The sequence below is a fragment of the Bombyx mandarina genome, chromosome 26 (assembly GCF_030267445.1).
Source record: "Bombyx mandarina strain Sakado chromosome 26, ASM3026744v2".
NCBI classification, from domain to species: Eukaryota; Metazoa; Arthropoda; class Insecta; order Lepidoptera; family Bombycidae; genus Bombyx; species Bombyx mandarina.
The window spans coordinates 528,203-552,374 of NC_143232.1; the positions used below are offsets into that span (position 1 = coordinate 528,203).

General features: G+C 38.1%; 1 protein-coding gene across 2 annotated transcripts in view; it reads right to left on the reverse strand.

Annotated features, from left to right (window-relative positions):
- The window catches only part of Ethr (ecdysis triggering hormone receptor), a 142,582-nt gene that overhangs the window by 35,037 nt on the left and 83,373 nt on the right, over window positions 1-24,172 (reverse strand). For both annotated transcript variants that reach the window (XM_089738851.1, XM_028187856.2), the window contains exons 2-3: window positions 17,510-18,067; window positions 914-1,094 (exon numbers count right to left, since the gene is read on the reverse strand). In XM_089738851.1, coding sequence (XP_089594977.1) covers window positions 914-1,094; window positions 17,510-17,960 — 632 coding nt within the window. In that variant the 5' untranslated portion in view covers window positions 17,961-18,067. The remainder of the gene's footprint in view (window positions 1-913; window positions 1,095-17,509; window positions 18,068-24,172) is intronic.

The window sequence follows — 24,172 nt, forward strand, 5'->3', positions numbered from 1 at the left end:
TTATTTCATTAGTTGATATTTGTTAAGTAAAAGTTTAACTGTATTTAATAAATAAAACTCTGTTTTAGATTAATCACGTAGTGTTTTGTTTTAAGAAGAAAGATAATAGATAATCTTATATCCATATATCCAATAATATAAAAAAAATACATTACATAACTTTGACAAGGAAAATATTTGGTATTTTGTATTCAGACAAGATTATTTTTTCGCCCCTAAATCGAATCATTTTTAAGTATACGGGTAGTAATAACAAAAATTAAAACCTTCCATTCTATATTCATAATTGCGACCACTTTTATTTTAATTTAATATTAATTAAATTTTATTAAATACATTTCCGCTATGGATAATATAACAGCCATCGATTTTGTTAATTTGATTGTTTTTAATAACCTTGTTGTTGGCACGTAGCGTTCTTAAAATAATTTCTATAAACACATTATCACGTGGGTGTTAGTCTAACAACTTTGTTTTTCATTTCATTGTACTACTTATTTAACTTTTTTTACTACTTGAACAGAGGTCTTTGAGGCTCTGGGCCTAAGTAATCACCAAAGGTCATTGACCTCACAAAGTGAATGACGCCATTCACTTTGAACTATGACGTTGAAAGTTCAATTGAATTGTACAATTACTGCTCATTCAAACTCGAAGACCGGTTGAGATAGGCAGGTCGGTTTTGGCTATCCGCCTTATCAATACGTCATCGCGAATTACGGCTGCTTATTGATATTGCTTATTTGATATTTGCAGCGTAATTTAGAAAGAAGAAAAAAAGCTGTTGATCAATTTTGAGCACTTCACATGATGCAATAAAGTCGTCATTTCCATTCCAGGCTATATGCCGTGGCCTTCGTGTTTGTCAAACGAACCGTTGCTCTATGAAAAGTGTACAAAATCGCGAACGTACCTGGTGAATAGGGCCGCGAAGAACCAAACGAGTCCGCATATGAGGGTGGCTCTGGTCTTCGTACACACGTAACCAGCTCTCAGCGGTTCGCAGATCGCATAGTACCTCTCGAAGCTGATGGCCAGTATCGTCAGTACTGATGCGTGGGTGACAGTCAATTCCACGAACGGTACCGCGAGACCTGGTTGAGAAAAAGAGTTAATTTTATTTTATCTATACTTCTATACTTAATATTATAAAGAGGAAAGATTTGTTTGTTTGTATTGAATAGGTTCCGAAAGTACTGAACCGATTTAAAAAAATATAGGTGAATCTATATAGATATTGGTGAATCGAAATATATATACCTAGTCAGGTCATAAATTCTGTCACATGTTTAATGTAAAATAATTGAAACAAGTTTATTCGTTATGTAACCATTCATATACCAAAATGAACTTAACAAAACATAGATTCTTATGACACTAAAGTTTATTCAAAATGACCTCCGTGGTTTTGAATACAGGCCTTCAATCTGCGCGGCCAGTCGTCTATCGCAGCACGAACGAGGTCCATGTCAATATCGGCGGCTGCCTTAATCAAGGATGTCTTGAGTGACTCCAAATTGGGATGAGGCTTTGAGCAAGCCTTTTCCTCCAAGTCTTGCCATATCTTGTAATCTAACGGATTCAAATCTGGACTGGAGGAGGGCCAGTCTTCGTGCCGGATGAAGTCGATTTCACGCGCCGCCAGCCAGTCTTGTGTGCTCTTCGCTCTATGAGCTGGCGCCGAATCTTGTTGGAATACCCAGTGCCTGTTATTGAACATGGTATGAGAAACAGGTTCCACAAGGTTCGTCAGGACTGTATTTTGATACACAACTGCATTCGTTTTTACACCTTTCTCACAAAAATGTACCTCTGTTAAGCCCCAATAAGAAACTCCCAACCATACCATGAGCGAGGATGGAAAATGACCTCGTTGGACACGCGGAATACGGTTGCTCGCTTCTTCACTACTGTGTGCGTACACCTTATCATTTTGTTTGTTGTAGCTCTCTTCTACGGTAAAAATTTTTCATCCGAAAAAAGAATTGCCCGATATTTTTTTCCCGCGTACCGCTTCAACAAAGCGCGGCATCTCTTCAGTCTCAGGTCCATTAGACGAGTATTCAAAGGATGCCCTGTTTTTCTTCGATATGCCCGAAGCCCTAAGTCTTCATTTAACACCCTTTCACCGTGGTTCTGCTTAACCCCATCTGAAGGGCCAACAGTTTCTGCTTACGTTTGGGATTTCTTTGAATTCGCGCCTTCACAGCTTATGTCACTGCTGGCGCCCTAACAGACCGAGGGCGACCACTTCTTGACCACATACTTATCTTGACTTGACTTGTCATCTACACTTCATTGTCTTCATTGTATCGTTTGATGATACGATAAATGAATCTCTTGGTTATATTCAAAATTTTCAGTATGTTAAAAATTTGAATTGGCGCGTAACCGCAACGATGCAACGCAATAACTGCAACACGGTCTTCTTTAAGCGTCCACTCCATATTTAAAAATGAGTAAAATTCTAAAAGTATACATTGTTATTTTCATGAACAATTCGAAATTCGAATTCAATAAACTTTTTTGTGGCCAGCATTCTAAAAGAAAAGTTTTTACTGTGTGACAATACTTATGACCTGACTAGTTAGATGAATCGATTTTGATGATTCTTTTTTTATTAGAAAGCTGACGCTTTCCTTGTGGGCTCATTTCAATTTAGTCCAGTTCTGATAATGGTGTCCATGAGAAAACCATATAAGCCTTAAATTTGAATTAAGTACGTGCGCGACAAATAGATTCGATTAGAATGATTCAATAACTCAATATCACGCCAAGCGATTTCGTTGATTATCGTTTTTAGTGTATGACGGCGGAAGTCTCACCTCCGGCTACCTGTGCAGACTCACAAGACATTTTACCACCATGCAAACTTCTTACCGCAACAAATCTTACCAGCCACCACGCAAACTACAATTTTACGGGTTCCACCTCTCTTACACGATGTTACTCCCACACTGAGGAAGCCAACCGCGAACACTTGTCAAGCACGCACAAGCACGCACTTCACCGGAAAAACCTGCATCCGCCAGCGGAACCCGAACACCGCCGCATCGCCAGACACGAACGCACCGGACGTCTTATCTTACAGGTCACGACGACTTCAGATGTGTCAATTTTTCTTCCCCACGGAAACTTGCTTGCTTTCTTGTTTGCTTGCTTGCTTGCTGGAGCCCGAAGTCATCGAACGTGTAGTGTTATTGGTATTGAATCGAGTAGATTCTAAAATTTCAGCGACAATTCACAGTCTCATGTCCTGGTTTACTGTACTAGTGCCATGTAACTCTAGCAGTAGTCATTGGCTTAAAAACGATTCGTGTCGGAACTACCCACTCGTCATGACAGATCCATTATTGCGATCGAAGTTTCACTTGAGATTTGCACTTGCCTTAATTTCTTGCAATAGCTTGTTACGTGTTGTATTTCCGTTAGTAAATGCCATGTGATGAAGTCGACAGTCAAACTGGGCAACATGAGCCAGAACGTAAGATGTGACGATTTCTTCGTGGCTCAGATCTTCCATCGAGGTAACAGAGACGTTATTACACGACTTACGTATGCTGCATTCACGCTCTTGTGGCGTACCACTACTAGTATTCTGATCTGCATCATGTTTTTTTTTTGCTGTACTTCGAACATGTTCAAACACGTCACGCCAGTGAGAGTAGAGTCCTGATCTCACTTCTGATGTAAGCTTGAGGGTAGATATTATCTTGTTGAACACCAAGTAAAACGAAGTCACCTTTGGTTTCTGATTTAATCAACAATATGTTAACTTGACAATTCACTTTAACACTTGTCCAACTTTAACCAGTACGTACAACAGTCACTGAATCACACAACGTAACAACGATATAGTAAGTGCACCGGGCAAACGCAGTCGAACGAATGTTCATTGCGAGGCACGTACCGCCTTTTTATACTGGCCGGCGCAGCTGGCTTATTTATGAGTCATTTCTGTTGCACCTGTTGTTTGTGAGTCGAACGACACGGCCGGCGCACCTGGCTTGTGTGAGTCACTCCTATTGCACGTGTTAAACAGAAATATCGTTAACGCCGTCATGTACATTCATTTGTTTTGGAATATCTTTTTTTTATCAATAAAAAAATGATAGTAAAAAATGTATACACGAATAATTATTTTCTTTATACCTCGAATAGAAAATTAATCTATACTTGATTATTCTATACTATATTGAATAGGCTCTGAAACTACTGAACCGATTTGAAAAATTCTTTCACTGTTTGGAAGCTACACAATTTCCAAGTCACATTTTTGAAAAAAATTAGGGATCTTATTAAAACTCTAATAATGTAACCCAAGGTGTAAAAAAATTCTCTAAAATATTCTTTACATCGTGTGCCCTGCGAAAACTATTGATGATAGAATAAAATAATGTACTACGACTTTGTAGAACTCATTATTATTTATAAAAAGTGTCGCAACAGCATTGTCTAACTATTATAGCTATGCCGCAATAAGTGTTATTTTATTTAAAAAAAATAAAACACCGCCAAATATCGTTGAAATTTTTGTTAAAGACCCGAGCGGAGCCGGAGCGGGGCACTAGTTACAATATAAATTCGAATAATAATATTGTTACGCGCTGGAGTTCGGGATAAATAAATGTTCCACCAAAGTACAACTAAAAACTATATTCAACACTAAGAACACTTAAAAATTTTTGAATTCGCTTCTTCCGCTTCGCTTCAGGCGATCCGTTAGCTGTATCGCTTCGAGTAGTTCCGATTACCGACTGACTGCGTGCCATCTCTGCAACGCTTTTATAGCCGATACCACATCCCTAGGATTATCGAGGATATTACACACATTTCGTGTATTGTGTTTCCGCTATCTAACAATAGATGGCGTTGTACTTCTTGAGCGTTTTTGGTGCTATTAGATCCTTCGATATTCGTTCGACTATTCGACGATAGATGGCGTTACTCTTACCGGCGTAACAATATTTGAGTTGATAGCCAGAAACCTTGAGGGATACTTATGTTCTAAATTCTGAGTCTCAGTTTTTACAGTCCTACTGCTGCCTCATCCCTCAAACCGAAACGCATTACTGCTTCATGGCAGAAATGGTTTGGTGGTCTCGTATGGGCTCACAAGAGGCCTCAACAACAGTAAAACTCTTCACATTACTCGGAAAGTAGATTACAAGGCCTATCTGTTGCCTCTTTCACGACAACCATTTTATTAACAAACACATCTTTTCGCGACAACATTTTCTCTTAAAACTTGGCCAGTGTTTGCCAAATATCCGCACGAAAACAGTTTTTTTTTGTCACAGCACCGCTATAGGCCAGCCGCGTTATTGATTTTTTTTCATTGCTTAGATGGGTGGACGAGCCCATCTGGTGTTAAGTAGTTACTGGAGCTCTTAGACATCTTCAACGTAGATGCGCCACCCACCTTGAAATATAAGTTCTACGGTCTCAAGTATAGTATACATGTAGTATGTATATAGTATATTCCAAATATACCACACAATCCGTCATTAATCGCTCTTAATGGTAACGAAAACTGTCTTAGAATCGGTTAGATGCGGGGCTTAGAAGAAATAACCGAAGAAACAGACAAATATGTGAAGACTTTATTTTATACTACACATTTGCAATATCTCAGGTGTAAATTTTACTTCACATTTGACTTATTCGGTGAGTTATTTTCACGCTTGTTGCCTCAAAATCGGATCACTGGACCATATAGAGGTGTTCAAACGAATGCCATCTATACGCGTTAGTGATCTCGGAACACGCAAAAGGATACTTCCGAATCGATTGTCATATTTACGAAGCATTATTAAGTCACTCAGGTTATTTATTATAACAATAAATTGCTGTACGTATTGCCGGCGTTAGGATGCCTATCCACCGGAGCGGAGCGAGGCAGCGGAGCGGAGAAACGGAGTAATATTAACCAATAAGATTGCACAACATCATTTTGCAATCTCATGATTTTGATCATTTGCAATTTGATATTTTTGAATTTCGTCGTTGTCAAACCAAAATCTGCTATGTGCACTTAAAGTGAAACTTTTATTACACGTCTCAAACTTTTTCGTTTGTGTGTTGCATGTCGCGTGACGGTCGGCCGCGGAGTAGGGATAAAGTGAAAGGCGCTCGACAAAGCAGACAAGGCCAATATGGCGGCGCCTATAGTTCGCAGCAGCTGACCGTGTAGTGTATAGACTTATTACTGATTTGTGCCAGTACTCCACGCTATTTTGTTTGTTTTTCTAATATCTATAATATGAAAAAAAGTTTCACACGTCTTGAGTGTATAAATTATGTAAAATGTTGATGAAAACGGATAAGCAACTTCTCGGTTCAGCTGACGATAAGCGGAACTCACAAATTCTTGACTGTTTATGCAGGCTACTTGTCGACAAAGGTCGAATTTTAACGAGTATTCATATAAAGTATTTCCTACCTTACAAATTTGCATGTACCCTCTTTGCATACGAATAAAACTTCCCCGTTCGCCTACACGTCGACTTGAAACTCCTTTGTTCGCTCAATAAATAGAAATTCAATTTATAATCGAACTATTTATAACAAAAGTCAATATTGTATAATAATTTTATCTATTTTTGGATACTTTTCATGGACACAATGGTTTTTGTAGGGTGTCAATGATAAAACGCAGATAAAAGAGATCATTTCGAGCAAGTCTCACGTGTCCCCCATTTTGATCTATCTTAAAGTTATAATTAAGATTTTTCCTTAAGTAGTTAGAACGAGCTTAAGTAGTCTTAAGTGGTTTTCAGAGTTCATAGACATCAACAACCTAAATGCGCCAGCCTACCTTGAGATATGAGTTCTAAAGTCTCCTTTTTCACAGCATAACGTCTGCCCCACCCTTTGAACCGAAGTGCATTAGTGCTTCACGTCGTATAAGACATCGAATCACCAGTAAAAATGCAACATGTTTCAGATATGAAACACATTTACATTCATTTTAAACATTTCCAAAAAGTTCGGTGCTCTCCCCCATGCTTTTCATACTGCATATCAATGACATGCTATCTATTGATGGCGTGCATTGCTATGCGGATGATAGCATGGGGGATGCGCGATTTCTGGGCCATCAGTCTCTCTCGAAGCGTTGTACGAGAGAGGCGATCAAAACTTGGGTTTGAAGTGGAGAGCTCTCTGGGGCGGGTCTCCAAGTGGGGTGAACTGAATTTAGTTCAGTTCAACCTATTGAAGACACAGGTTCGCTCGTTCACTGCGAAGAAGGACCCTTTTGTCATAGCGCCGGAATTTCAAGGAGTACCCCTGCAGCTTTCCTCGAGTATAGGGATTCTGAGGGGCGATATTTCGAGCGATGTCCAATTTCGGAGTCATTTGGAAGGTAAAGCCAAATTAGCCTCTAAAATATTGGGAGTCCTCAACAGAGCGAAGCGGTATTTAGCGCTTGGGCTCTGGCTTTGCTTGGAGTACTGCTCTCACCTCTGAGCCGGGGCTCCCAAATACCAGCTACTTCCATTTGACTCCATATACCTAGTCAGGTCATAAATTCTGTCACATGTTTAATGTAAAATAATTGAAACAAGTTTATTCATTATGTAATTATTCATATACCAAAATGAACTTCACAAAACATAGATTCTTATGACACTAAAGTTTATTCAAAATGACCTCCGTGATTTGAATACAGGCCTTCAATCTGCGCGGCCAGTCGTCTATCGCAGCACGAACGAGGTCCATGTCAATATCGGCTCCTGCCTTAATCAAGGATGTCTTGAGTGACTCCGAATTGGGATGAGGCTTTGAGCACGCCTTTTCCTCCAAGTGTTGCCATATCTTGTAATCTAACGAATTCAAATCTGGACTGGAGGAGGGCCAGTCTTCGTGCCGGATGAAGTCGATTTCACGCGCCGCCAGCCAGTCTTGTGTGCTCTTCGCTCTATGAGCTGGCGCCGAATCTTGTTGGAATACCCAGTGCCTGTTATTGAACATGGTATGAGAAACAGGTTCCACAAGGTTCGTCAGGACTGTATTTTGATACACAACTGCATTCGTTTTTACACCTTTCTCACAAAAATGTACCTCTGTTAAGCCCCAATAAGAAACTCCCAACCATACCATGAGCGAGGATGGAAAATGACCTCGTTGGACACGCGGAATACGGTTGCTCGCTTCTTCACTACTGTGTGCGTACACCTTATCATTTTGTTTGTTGTAGCTCTCTTCTACGGTAAAAATTTTTCATCCGAAAAAAGAATTGCCCGATATTTTTTTCCCGCGTACCGCTTCAACAAAGCGCGGCATCTCTTCAGTCTCAGGTCCATTAGACGAGTATTCAAAGGATGCCCTGTTTTTCTTCGATATGCCCGAAGCCCTAAGTCTTCATTTAACACCCTTTCACCGTGGTTCTGCTTAACCCCATCTGAAGGGCCAACAGTTTCTGCTAACGTTTGGGATTTCTTTGAATTCGCGCCCTCACAGCTTTTATCACTGCTGGAGTCCTAACAGACCGAGGGCGACCACTTCTTGACCTGTCATCTACACTAGAGTCTTCATTGTATCGTTTGATGGTACGATAAACGAATCTTTTGGGTTATATTCAAATTTTTCAGTATGTTAAAAATTTGAATTGGCGCGTAACCGCAACGATGCAACGCAATAACTGCAACACGGTCTTCTTTAAGCATCCATTCCATATTTAAAAATGAGTAAAATTCTAAAAGTTATACATTTTTATTTTCATGAACAATTCGAGATTCGAATTCAATAAACTTTTTTGTGGCCAGCATTCTAAAAGAAAAGTTTTTACTGTGTGACAATACTTATGATCTGACTAGGTAGAAACGGGTTGTTTGGATGGTCGATAGTCCTGTTCTCACGGAGAGATTAGAGCCTCTGGGTCTACGGAGGGACTTCAATTTTCTCTCTGTTTTATACCCTATCTTCCATAGGAAATGCTCTGAGGAATTATTATTAAAGGAATAGATTTAATGTAGAAAAACCTACATTTGTGCAGCTTGACATTTTTGAAAGTTTTAATTGGTACGGGCCTTTCCTCTATAAATAATTAAACACGTATCATTCTAGAAATAAATTGAGCCCGCATGTGTGTCTTCTATTATCTAGTTTAACGTATGTTGATGATTTTTTGAATCGCCATTTCGCTATTTCGGTGAGCCTTCCAACTATAACTTGCACCTATACAAGACGGTGTTCCTTACTTCTGCCATAATTATACTTATACATAATAACAGTGTCAATTTTCCAAGTAATAGTTTCATTTTTCCAACAGGAAAGGCGAAGGTATCAAAACGTACAGCCTATTTTTTATACATATACTCTGCTATACGATATGGAAAGAAATGAGGTAAAGTTGACTTATTTGAATCTGTAATCAACTGAGATGAAATTAAATGAAGCGAGTTGAGATGAGATGAAATAAACTGTCAGTAAATGCTGGTTAATTACTGAGACTTCAGTGAGATTTTTGCGGGAACCCGAGAAGTCACGCCCAGAGGTTTTCTTTCATTTTTCCACATTCGCGCACTTTCACAGATGCCAAACAGTCTAAGAGTTCAAAGATTTTGCGCAGAAAAAGTATTTATATATTGTTCCCAAATTAAATTCTACTTTTACAAATTAATTTGCTTAACAAGGGGCCGTTTTTAGATTTCGACGACAGCCTCTAATCAAAGCGAATTGAGTTTCAGGGTAACAAGGCGGTTATAGTGAAGACTGTTTGAATAAAAAAAATGTACAAAAAAAAGGAGGAAGTTTTTATACAGATTTTTGTTTTATTGCTAGATGGGCGGACTAACTCACAGCCCACCTGGTGTTAATAGGTTACTGGGGCCCATAGACATCTACGACGTAAATGCGCCACCCACCTTGAGATATAAGTTCTAAGGTCTCAAGTACAGTTACAACGGCTACCCCATCCTTCAAACCAAAACATATTACTGCTTACAGCAGAAATAGGCAGGGTGGTGGTACCTACCACCGATTTTATGACCTGATAACTAAGACCTTTAAGTCATGTCCTATTGTAATTTATTAAATATTCTTATTTTTATGAAAAATGACAATATGGAGTAAAATGAAATGAAATGAAATGAAGATGATTAATTTAAGACATTAATTAACTGGGATGAAATTAAAGGAAATGAGATGAGATGATATGGGATGAAATATAATCTCAGTAAAATGGTGATCATTTACTAAGATTTTTCATTGAACTTTTTGGAGGATCCCGAGAAGTTACGTCCGGCGGCTTTGTTTCATTTACCCCCATTTGTGCACTTGCACAGATATTAAACAGTTAATAAACCACCGTTATTACACATTTAAGCCTGAAGGAGCGCTAAATAGACAAAATAAAACAAATCACACGACTTCACTCCTCGCGTTGCCGCCAAAAAGTCTCATCCCTGAAAAAAATCACTGACCTATTATTGTTATCGTTCGGAAAGAGAAGACTAAATACTCCTTAAACGCGACGGTTCCACCTCGCAAATATGTTTGTTCACCGAAGTACGTACCAACGCGTAATTAATTTTACAAGTTTTTATGTGATCGTAACACGACTAACGGAATACGAGAGCCGTGTCGGCTTCTTTTATCTGATGTCCCAGAAATGGGAGGAGATCAACATAGTACGTTTTATGTGTTCATCGATAACACATAAATCCGTGGAGCAAAAATTAACCACTTCGGTTGTCGAACGTAAAGCTAAGCGGTTCTGGCTGATCTTTATTCTTTGGTTACTGGGATATGGCGGAATATTGATGACGCAAACTTCAGAGAACTTGAAAATAAAGAACGGAACACTAAAGCTTCAAAATTATCTTCGGTTGTTTTTTTTTTTTTTTATTGCTTAGATGGGGGACGAGCTCACAGCCCACCTGGTGTTAAGTGGTTACTGGAGCCCATAGACATCCACAACGTAAATGTGCCACCCACCTTGAGATACAAGTTCTAAGGTCTCAAGTATAGTAACGACGGCTGCCCCACCCTTCAAACCGAAACGCATCACTGCTTCACGGTAGAAATAGGCAGGGCGGTGGCACCCACCCGCGCGGACCCACAAGAGGTCCTACCACCAGTAATTACGCAAATTATAATTTTGCAGGTTTCATTTTTATTACACGATGTTATTCCTTCACCGTGGAAGTCAATCGTGAACGTTTGTTGAGTACGTATTTCACTAGAAAAATTGGCACCCGCCTGCGGGATTCGAGCACCGTTGCATCGCTTCAACACGAATGCACCGGACGTCTTATCCGTTAGGCCACGACGACTTCAAAATTGTTTTGTGGTTGGCCGTACGACCTACGAGGGCAATGAAATATTGTTAGTGTTCAGGAGAAATAAAATTCTACCGAAGTACAAATTAGAACTGTATATATCACTTAGAACACTCACAGAACACTTTAAAATTCTCAATTCACTTCTTCCGCTTCCCTTCGAGTAGTTCCGATTACTAACTGACTGCGTGACATCTCTGCAACGCTTTTATAGTCGAGACGAAATCCCTAGAATCGTCGAAAACATTCCTCACAAGTAGAGTACCTTCGATGTGTGTTTACGCTATCTGACAATAGATGGCGTTGTGCTTCTCGGGCGTTCTAGATGTTACTAGATCCTTCGACATTCGTTTGGCTATTCGGCGATAGATGGCGTTACTCTTACCGTCGTAACAATATTTTCGGATTCACTTGACGGTAGATAATAGGGAGCCCTGTTTTGATTTCGAGCCGAGCATGTACATAACGAAAAGTATGTAATGCGGTAAACAGTAAAACGACAAGAACACTAAATCAAGCAGCTGACGGAATCGCAAAGAGAGTCGATTTTGAAGGAAATTTTTATAAATTGGAATTCATTTCGAATCGCATTATATTCGCATTTGCGCGACTGCTCGTTTAGCTCCGGCAAAAACTCAAATTTCAATCTGGAGCGACTGCTTTATTGAAATTTCACAACGACACCACGCGGAACTATAACGATTTACTAAATTTCGAGTTTACTGATTAAATTTTAAATACTTTGGAGTTTTTGATTAAACGAGTAACAAATTGCTGAGAACGGCAACTAGAGATTGATGGTATAGGGCAGACGAATCGAGAAGCACTAAAAGGATTCTATCGACATTGGTGACGCCACCCCGAGTCTCTAATTACAAAACTTAATTTCTTTACTGGTGGTAGGATCTCTTGTGAGTCCGCACGGGTAGGTACCACCACCCGGCCTATTTCTGCCGTGAAGCAGCAATGCGTTTCAGTTTGAAGGGTGGGATAGCCGTTGTAACTATACTGAGACCTTAGAACTTATATCTCAAGATGAGTGGCGCATTTACGTTGTAGATGTTTATGGGCTTCAGTGACCACGTAACACCAGGTGGGCTGTGAGCTCGTCCACCCATATAAGCAATTAAAAAAAACTTTGGAATGTTTGATTATTCGAGTAATAAATTGCTGAGAACGGCAACTAGACGAATCGAGAAGCACTAAAAGGATTCTATCGACATCGGTGACGCCACTCCGAGTCTCTAATTATCTATATATTAATACGTGAAGCAAAAACTTTGTATCCCTTTTTACGAAAATTGCGCGGACTGAGGAGTATGAAATTTTCCACACTTATAGAGAATATAGAGAAGAAGTGCATAATGTTTTTTTTTTTTTTTTTAAATAATGCATAAAAGATACATTAAATCAATAAAGAAAATATTACACACACTACATACCATGTATTTGACGCACACACGCATGCATACTATTTATTGTCAAACTTTTGTTCTTGACGTCTGTTGTCAAATTGAGTAGGTACCTATAGACTACCTAAATATTGTTTGCCTTTGTTAATATTTTTATAGTGTAGTCTTGGCGAAATTTGTGATTATAGAAGTATAAAATACAATCATAATAGTGTACAAACTTACAATTCCAATTAATTATAGTCGAATTTCGACTACTGCGGGACATCTAACAAAACTTAATTTCGAAAACTTTTCCTGTATGCATGGACAACGAATATTTAATTCGAAATAATTAGGAATAAATCACGCACGGTCATTCAGCCCCAATTTAAGATTCCCTGTGTTACGGGTACCAGAGACTGACATACATACTTATATACGTTTAAATATAGATAATAAACATCCAAACAAAGAGTAAACAATTTGTAATGAAACACAATGCCCCATGTGGGAATAGAACCCACAACCCTAGGCGCAATAGTCAGAGCCACTAAGTGCCCTTGTAGCCAGACGAGCATACGGTCTATCTGATGGTGAGTGGTTACTGTCGCCCATGAACTTCAGCAATGATAGGGGTAGAGCCAAGCCGCTGTTTACCGTTGAATACTCTCCACAAGCCTCGTTTGAAGAAAGACAAGTCATAGGGCCCGGGAAACAACGTGGAGGGGAGCTCTTTTTTTTCTTTTTTTTTTGATTGAAACATTACTGGTGGCCCGGAGGCCTTTCAAAATTATAAAATTATAATTTGCGTAATTACTGGTGGTAGGCACTCTTGTGAGTCTGCACGGGTAGGTACTACCACCCTGCCTATTTCTGCCGTTGTAACTATACTGAGACCTTAGAACTTGTATCTCAAGGTAGGTGGCGGCGTTTACATTGTAGATATCTATGGTCTCCAGTAACCACTTAAGGTAGCCGTCGTCCAACCACCTAAGCAATAAAAAATAAATAAATAAAAAACACTTCCAAGACCTTAGAACTTGTATCTCAAGGTAGGTGGCGGCGTTTACATTGTAGATATCTATGGTCTCCAGTAACCACTTAAGGTAGCCGTCGTCCAACCACCTAAGCAATAAAAAATAAATAAATAAAAAACACTTCCACAGTCCACCGAATCACTAATGTCAACAATATGAATAATCGTCGAAGTTCGAATTGTTTTAGGCCCGTCCCACGCTTTGAGCCCACACCCGTGATTGTTTTCCCGGAAAAGGCATAGCGGTCTGTATAGTAATTTGTAATAAAATTTAAAATTTCATCAACCTACCTACCACCCCGTTCGTAAAAGGTTTTCAGCGTTGTACATTCTCATCTCCGCACGCGTACTTTATTGCACTCAATTAGGGCACAAACAGTGGTTAGCTGGCAAGGGAACTGTGCTCTCGACTCGGGCAATAATAGACTTTAAACTGAAAGCGTTAAGGCTATATTTAGTTGTGTGCCCGTCATTACACACAACGTCAGCATGTGTTGAGAATGGCTCTGAATCGGGTGTGGTGCTAGTTAAGGAGTTTTGGATTTTTAAAAATAAATAACTTTAAGTACTTGGACGTTTATTAATCAATTATAATTCGGTAATAGTATTCTCGATTTTAAAAGGTAATATATCTATTTATTTAACAACACACTTTAGATTTTTTCGTTTCGTTTTATTCTCTTAATTTTCTGTATTACGATATAGAGATTATTTTAAGATATTTCATTTAATAAAAATTCTAACTTTTCGTCAAAAAACAATATCAACTTGCCAAATAACTTCATTAAAAAGATTTAGTGGAAAATAAAAATATAGTTTAAAACATCTAATTTTATTTAAATTTGTTGCCGTTGCATTGGTTTAGTAGACCTAGCTACGGTCTAATAAGCCTAATAAGGCCAACTGATTTCGTCCGAAATGATTGAAACAAAATTTTAATGTCTGGAGTCGACGCTTACACAGGCACCACGCGCTACCACAATTTGCGATCTGCCGCCGACACACCGCTTGGCAATTCACACAACAGTTTTTCACTTTACTTAAAACTGTTAGTGGTTTCAATTTTAGTTGAACGTGAATGATCAGAATTAGACTCTTATGGTCGTACAGCCGCAGTCAAATATGAGTCACGATCTAAAAGAATTAAGCTAACGAACGTATAATCTTTTTTTTTTATTGCCCTTGTAGGCGGACGAGCATACGGCCCGTCTGATGGTGAGTGGTCACCGTCGCCTATGGACTTCAGCAATTCCAGGGGCAGAGCCAAACCGCTGCCTACCGTTGAGTACTCTCCACAAGCCTCTTTTGAAGAAGGACGTGTCATAGCGCTCGGGAAACACCGTGGAGAAGAGCTCATTCCAAAGCCGGAACTCAGTGGCTCCAGGTAGTATGGATGAACTCTATTCCGGTGGCGGGCAGTGCGATGGTAAAAACTAAAACAATTCCTCAGAGCACTCCCCTCATTTTCCCCTTTCATTTTCGATAAATCAATACCTTTCCTTATTTCATATCAATATCAATTTAAAATAATGATATCCTTCCTTGTTATATTTACTGGATTGACAATGATTTGCATTAACGATAAAGATTTTTAAAATTGGATATGCCTTAATTTTATTGTAATAAAATAAAATATGATTTATGACTTCCCTCTCGCTCAGTTTATTAGGTCAATAAAATTATTGCATTGTTATCGATTTTTAAAATGCGTGCATTTTTTTCAATTAGATCGAAATTCTTTAAGTTGGTGATAATTGAAATTGAAATATTCCGTTATCAATTTTGTATGTAGGTAGTGGAATTGTGACCACCGATGGGCAGATTTAGATGAGAATGGTGGGCGATCGAACAATATGGCACAAAAAGGGGAGGACCATGCCTAGTAGTGGGTACCAAAGGTCTGAAAATGTTGATGATTAGTGTATATAGATACTCGTATATGTGAAAATAGCCGTACTCGCCCGCTTCGCTGGGCATTTAAAATTGACATTCTTATTTATTATCATTATTATTAGGGAGTCCAACACTCATATAAATATTAATTAGCCTATCTATTTTCCCGATCCTGCGGCAAGAATGGAAAGCAGTCGATGTCGCCCCAAACACGTCATTTCGGATCCTCCCGATCCACTAACGGTGACGAAGGGCTCGACGAGTAAACTAACCCTCAGACACAGCCCACTGAGTTTCTCGCCGGATCTTCTCAGTGGGTCCCGTTTCCGATCCGGTGGTAGATTCTGCGAAGCACGGCTCTTGCTAGGGTTCGTGTTAGCAACGTCCTCAGGCTTGAGCCCCGTGAGCTCACCTACTAGTTAAAGTTCCGCTGAAATAGCCTCTCAAGGCTATCAGCTTAGGTAGGAAAAAAAAAGTATATGTATTTTCTACATGGATACCAAGTTTCAAGTTAATCGTATGCATGGTACAGGATAACGGAACATCTGTAAAAACCACTGTAGATTTATATATTAGTGTAGATAATGTTATAAATGTAATTCAAAAACAAAAAAAAACATCCTTTAAATAGCAGTCGGAGTAACAATTAGTTTCATGGTTTTTGTAATCCTGTTTATACTGATCAGGATATAGGAGCAAAGTTAAAATTGTTGTGTCCTCATTAGTCCTTGATGCGTGTGTAAATTTTCAGTTGATCAGACCTCTTCAAGTCATTGAAAATGGTGTTAAAAAGTAAGAAAGCTACTTTAGTGCCGGATAGATGGCGCTGACGCCAGTGATTTTTATCTTATGAACCATAGATCGAATTGATATGAAATCTATATACATAAAAGATAATGTATGTTCATCAAAATGTATCTCACTTGGTTAGTTTCTAAATCGTCTTTGGCTTTTATGTTTTAATATAAAATTTTGCATGGGCGTAGCTAGTACTTATATGCTTTTAAAAGAAACTGGTATTACCTTTATCACAAAGGCCGCGGGAGAAACAGCGAGCTATTCTTATTATTGACATTTAAACCAAAAAGAGACGCAGAAATCAGTTTCGTCTTTATTTTAAGCTAAGTGCTTTCAAGTTTCTAAAGGCATACATGTTTTATTATTAATTCAACAGATTAACTGTTTAAATATTAAATTCACTCATACGAAGAATTCGACATTCATTACTTGCTGCATATTTGAAGTTTCTTACTTTAGAGATTGCTTTTAATATGTAGACATGTTTCTATGAATATTTATTTATTGCATATTTCGTTAAATGCACCTAGCCATTACTTGAGGTTTATTTTTAATACGCTTTTATTAGCTTCAGACGTATGTATGTAACGGAATCTTTGAACATGATTTTGACCCCCTTCAAAACGTCAGATTAACTCGGAATTCGGTATACTTGTTAAGAACCGATGAAAAATTTATATTAAAAAAATATTGAAAAAATTGAAATTCAACTAAAAAATGAAAAATAAATAATAGTTTAAAAAAAACGAACAAAATACACTTTTATACAAAATTCAACTAAAAAATAGAAAATAAGTTTAAATAAATTTGAATTAAAAATAGTGTAAGAAAATAGATTTTATTGTAAAAAAAGCGTGGGGTGCAGCATGGTATCAGTAGTTATAAATATTTTATGAACAGATATGAGTAGAAGAGTTGTTTTGATAATATCCTGAAAAGCACCCCATTTATTTTCTATTTTTAGTTGGATTTTCTTTAAAGCGTATTTTGTTAGTATTTTTAAACTATTATTTATTTTAGTTTCGCTGTCAGCATTCAGCTAGCCATTGTCGAACGAGCTAGTATCTAAAAGTGTATTAATTAAAATATAGAAATGTACTCACACAACTCCTTCCCGAGAACCCAGGTTTCAGGCTTCGAATTGACTTCGACCAGCACGGTGGGAGTGCAAACAAGCAACACCATAAGGTCAGCGATACTCAAATTAACAAGGAATATATTCGTAGAATTCCGCATGTCCTTCGTTTTTAATATAACGATTGGCACCATCACATTCCCAATGACCCCTAAACACATGATCGCTATGCAGAATGTCATCGAGGTTATCTTTATGTAATGCGGTATTTCAGCGTATTCCGTGAAGTTGTTGTTCGTGTATCCGATGGTCGTGTTAGTGAGGCTCCCGTTACGGAAGGCATCGTCGAGATCCACGACCGCCTCGCTCTTCGTACGGTACTCTGTGACATTTTCAATATCGTTCCCATACGACGAGTACGCAACGTGCAGAATGTTCACATTCGTCTGTGACTGTGTGTAGTTTATCGTTGAAATCATGTGTCTCGATTCATTATTTCACATTGTTTTGTTTTCACTTTTGTGTTTTTTGTTTTTTTGTTTTTGAAAATTATTTCGTCCCTCGCGTCTTGTTTCACTCGTTGTGCCTGCAACAAAGAATAGTCCAATTATTGTTTTGATTAGATTTTTTTGTAGGAAAGTTTAGGTAGCAGCTATTTCTAAGTGGAAATGGGCTTAAACCACTAAGTTTCTGGTCGGATTTTCTCAGTGTGTCGCGATTTCGATGTGTTGGTAGATTCAGCGCAGCACTGCTCTTGCTAGGGCCAGTGTTAGCAAAGTCTCCCAAGCTTAATACCGTCAGCTCGCCTATCAAACCGACCAAGCTAGAATAGCCCCTTTAGTCTACCAAATAATATTTTTTTACTGATAGTACGACGTCTTGTGAGTCCGCACGGATAGGTACCACTACCCTGCCTATTTCTGTCGTGAAACAGTAACGCGTTTCGTTTGAAGGGTGAGGCAGCCGTTGTAACTATACTTGAGACCTTAGAACTTATATCTCAAGGTGGGTGGCGCATTTACGTTGTGTTACAGTAACCACTTAACACCAGGGGGGCTGTGAGCTCATACACCCATATAAGTAAAAAAAAAATGTATTCTTGATACTGCTCACCCGAAAAGCCGAACAAAACATTATCTAAACACACAGCTTAATGCCATCCTGTCTAGACGTATCCACTCCAAAGTTTAAACATTTCGGAATGCACATCTAAAGTAGCCTAATCCAGCTTTCATATGAATACAGAACTTAGTGAGCACGACCCGATTTACATGAATATGAGATAATAACGCCACGTGCGTTTTAAATGTGTTTTCGTTTATCTGTATTTTAATCTTTGAACAAAAGCGATCGGGAAAATTTTAAGCTAAATTGCATACAAATAAATGAAATGGTTGAAATTATTTCAATCGTGCAACGCGAATAAATTATGTTTATTTTATTATAAATCAGTTTTAACACATTAGATATTAGCCAACAGAATTGCCGTTTTGTGTTTTTTTTATTGCTTAGATGAGTGGACGAGTTTACAGCCCACCTGGTGTTAAGTGGTTACTGGAGCTCATAGACATCTACAACGTAAATGCGCCACGCACTCGAGATATAAGTTCTAAGGTCTCAAGTATAGTTACAACGGCTGCCCCGCCCTTCAAACCAAAACGCATTACTGCTTCATAGCAGAAATCGGCAGGGTGGTGGTAGCAGCCCGTGCGGACTCACAAGAGGACCTACCCCCAGTAATTACGCAAATTATAATTTTGCGGGTTTGATTTTTAATTCACGATGTTATTCCTTTACCGTGGAAGTCAATCGTGAACATTGGGGAGTACGTATTTCGTTAGAAAAATTGGTACCCGCCTGCGGGATTCGATCACCGGTGCATCGCTCAACACGAAAGCACCGGATGTCTTATCCTTTAAGCCACGACGACTTATGTCGTAACGACGAACTGTAAAACATCCGAAATTTTAAATTTATTTAATAAAACAAATCAGTATTTTTGTGAGTCTTAGAATCAATTACAAATACTAGAGGTCCCGCAGTAGTGGAAATTCGACTATAATTAATTGGAATCGTAAGTTTGTACACTATTATGATTGTATTTTATACTTCTATAATCACAAATTTCGCCAAGGCTACACTATAAAAAAATATTAATAAAGACAAACAATATTTAATCTATTCTCAATTTGACCACAGACCTCAAGAACAAAAGTTTGACAATAAATGGTATATAAGCGTGTGTGCGTTAAATACATGGTATGTAGTGTGTGTAATGTTTTCTTTATTGATTTAATGTATCTTTTATGCATTATTTAAAAAAAATATTAGCATTGTGCACTTCTTCTCTATATTCTCTATAAGTGTAGAAAATTTCATACTCCTCCGTCCGCGCAATTTTCGTAAAAAGGGATACAAAGGTTTTGCTTCACGTATTAATATATAGATTTTGCGTAATTACTGGCGGTCAGTTACCTTGTGAGCACGCACCGGTAAGCACCACCATCCTTTTTTTTAGAATCAAACTCTCTATTTTAGGTATATAGGTTACACGGTCACAAAATCCTTTAGCCTTACGCTACAGACGCACGACTTTACAAAATTGTTCGAACGCAAATATTAAAAATGTAACTGAGATTAACCTACGCGTTTATTTACACTTTAAAATTTACGTCCTTTCTTACACATTAAAGTCTTCGTAGCCGTCGATTAATCCGTCAGCATTTGAATTCTTGCTGACGCCATGTTTAGCACAGGCTAAACCGTAAAAACAGTTTTAATTATCCGTAAAATTGCTTTTATTTCCCGACTCATAATTTTTTTAATGAGACATAACAATACTTAATTACCGTCGACGTTCGCCTTACTAATTGTATAGTCTTTGAGGAGCTCTGAATATAAATATTCTGGACCTTTCATATAAAATTCAGTAGCTAAAGTGGACTGAAATGTGTAATGAAGGCTTGGAGTGTCTGAAGCTTTCGTGTCGCATCGGACGACCGAAGTTCGACGGGGAAAGAGCTTTTGTTTTTCTCCACTTGATGTGATGTGGTTGTCGGAGCCCACAGACATCACTATGAAGCCCATTGCATTTAAGACACGAGATCTAAAGCATACGGTTCGCAAACAGATAATGTTTCGCTTGAAAGATAACTTAAAAGCGTAAACTACACGATAGATTTGAGATTTGTTTTAAAATCAATAGCGACTCCAACTAATACGAATTTAGCTGTGAAGTTATTTGCGTTTTATTTGCGGAATTAAAAAAAATCATTAAACTGAAAAGGTCAGTTCAGACGAGCTCAAACGATCTAGTTAAATTTATACAGGGTGTCCCAAAACTCAACGATAACCTGGTACCGGGTGAGAGGCCAAGGTATAACAGTTATGAAAAAAATAAGAAAAAAAATCTATGTCACTTAGTCAGGCGATGATAGACATTTTTCGAAAAAGTTAAAAATTTGACAGCCTTGGTCGCATTTTTAGGTACTGTGATCGCAGTTTTCACAATTTTACAGTGATTTTTTTAATAATGTTAACTCAAATAACAGTACTATTAATCGTAACCACAAATGAAATGTCAAATTTTTAACTTTCTCGAAAAATGTCTATCATCGCTTGACTAAGTTCACTTAGATTTTTTTTCTTTTTTTTTCATAACTGGTATACCTTGGCCTCTTGCCCGGTACCAGGTTATCGTTGAGTTTTGGGACACCCTGCATAAATAAACATTTTGTTTGATGTAATATAAAAAAAATCAACATTTGTTCCGGTATACGTATAATATAATTAAAGTAGTATTTATGTGAATTGCCATCAATCGTGTTAGGTAAACAAATTTTGAAGACGATCTAGCATTATAAATTTCTTGTAAAATTACAAAAATCTTATGTAACCAGTAGGTAGTTTTTTTTAATATAAACATTGTGTATTTACCCCAAACAATGAAGTTATATTAACATCATCAGATTCCTTAATAGCTAATAACCACTCCCGAAATAGCTCTCTAAATAATTGGGAAATTAAGCGTATCATGTACGCCAGTGATTCTCAACCACTGTTCCGCGGCACTTTTGTGTGCCGCCAAATTTCAGAAGTGTGCCGCCAAATTTTGCGAATATATAATAATGTTAATATTATTAAATTATATCATTTTAAAAGAAAAATATTTTAAACATGAATATACATTGAAATCCACAAAAAAAAAATGTATAGTATGTTTTAGTTTATTTCGTATATTAAAATTTTTTGATAAACTATTTATGCAGTGTGTTGTAGTAAGTAAATAATTTTTATCTTTTTTTTTTTTGTGTGCCGCCAAATTTTGAAATCTTTAAATATGTATGTGCCGCAACAAAAAAAAAGGTTGAGAATCACTGGTATACGCTAACGAATTTATCGTGTGCGCGGGAAATTCTTGTTGCCTCCGGTTGTTTGCGGCTTATATTCACACATGTGATATTCGTATCATACAATAAATCGACTTAGAGCTAAACGTATTATAGTTTCATTGACATTTCAACGACCACGCCTATTCCCGCCGTGAGCAGTAACGCGTTTCGGCTTGAAGGGTGGGGCAGCCGTTGTAACTGTACTGAGACTGAACTGAAGTCAAGGTGGGTGGTGCTTTTACGTTGTAGATGTCTATGAGCTCCAGTAACCACTTAACACCAGGTGGGCTGTGAGCTCGTCCACACGTGTAAGCAATAGAAAAAAGAAAAAAAATTGTGTTGAGGTTTAATTGTGTCTAGGAATCGCGTATGTCGAAAGAAAAATTATACTCTTTTTTTTAATCTTTTCTAGTAATCTCAAGGTGTTATACTGAATTCGCAGAATGAGTAGGTGAGCTCACAGGACTCTGACCTGAGGACGTTGCTAACACTAGCCCTAACAAGAGCATTGCTTCGCAGAATCTACCACCGGATCGGAAACGCGACCCACTGAGAAGATCCGGCGAGAAACTTAGTGGGCTGTGTCTGTGGGTTTATTTATTTAGACACTAACAGCAATACACACAAAACATTCAAGCTTAAAATTAACATGTATATAATTAAGTACTGGTATGTAAGCCAGTTACAGGCATGTACAGCAATCTCTTATAACAAACTATGACATGTTACAGCAATTTTACAAATAGCGGAAAAATAGGCTAAATTTAAAACTTTGGAAACTTATAGTACAGAATTACCAAATTACCCAATTTATTTTTATTTTCATGTCAAATAAGTGTTGCCGGTTCAAAAAATAACTATTCTTCTATACATCTTTCCCATTTTATAGGCTGTGGCTAGTAGATTTTCATAGTTATTAATACGAACATTTCAATCCCAATTTTATCTGCATTCACCCCTCGATTTCTATTATCCCCGTTTGACGGTACTCAATTTCTCCTAAGTGATAAATTGCTTTAGTTAGATAAACAATCACACTGTCCGTCTGGTGACATATGCATACTGGAAAACTATGAATATCACTTGAAATATGAGATCAAAGTCTTAATTTCTTGTATAAAAGTTGTCCCCAAGCTAATACGTGTGACTGCCTACTTTCCTCCTACTAGTGATGACTCACAAAATTCACATCACTATTAATATATAACGGCACTATTAATATATATTATTATTATTATTATTATTTATTGCCTTTGTAGGCAGACGGGCATACGGCCCACCTGATGGTGAGTGGTTACCGTCGCCCATGGACTTCAGCAATGCCAGGGGCAGAGCCAAGCCGCTGCCTACCGCTTAATACTCTCCACAAACCTCGTTTGAAGAAGGACATGTCATAGCGCTCGGGAAACACCGTGGAGGGGAGCTCATTCCATAGCCGGATGGTACGTGGCAAAAAAGATCTCTGGAAACGCACTGTGGATGACCGCAGTTGCTCCAGGTAGTATGGATGAACTCTATTCCGGTGGCGGGCGGTGCGATGGTAAAAACGAGATGCTGGTATCATCTCGAACAATTCCTCAGAGCACTCCCCATGGAACATACGGTACAAAATACAGAGGGAACCGAAGTCCCTCCGCAGATTAATATAATCAACGGCCGTCTGGTGTAGTGGTAAGTGACATGGTCACAGGGTCACATCTTACATTTATTTCCGTTATCTGGTACCTGTAACACAAGTTCTTTACGAACTTATCACGGGACCAGTTAACGTGGTGTGTTTTAACAAAAAAAAAAAATTATAATAAATAAAATAAAATAATATTCCCTTCATATTACTCTATTTCTTCTCTTATTTTATTTCACGAACATATCTTTAATGAGCTCTGAAATTACAACGCAAATAGCGCGCTTTCTTAATACAAAAAGCTCTAATTCAACTAAATGAATTATTTAAACGTAAGTAATTCATTTAATTCTGAAAATAATTATTTGTCTCCCCGTATTTCGGGTTGCCAGCGTTTTGTGGCGCTGCTTGCGGCGTATGCCACGTTACATTCGTCTTCGTCTTGGCTGCAGGGTTGCCAGTAATTTATAAGGATTTAGAATTTTCACGGTTGACCACGATCTTGTCCCTAATTAGAAGTCTAGATGTTTATTTACATGAAAAGGACTGGATGAAGTCAAAGAAGAATTTTAAGTAGACGTTTTTGTAAACTTTTGGTGGTAACATGGTTTAGTTGTGAATTGTGTGAGCAGATAAAAGTTAACAGGTAGATACGAACATTGTACCTATTTCTGCC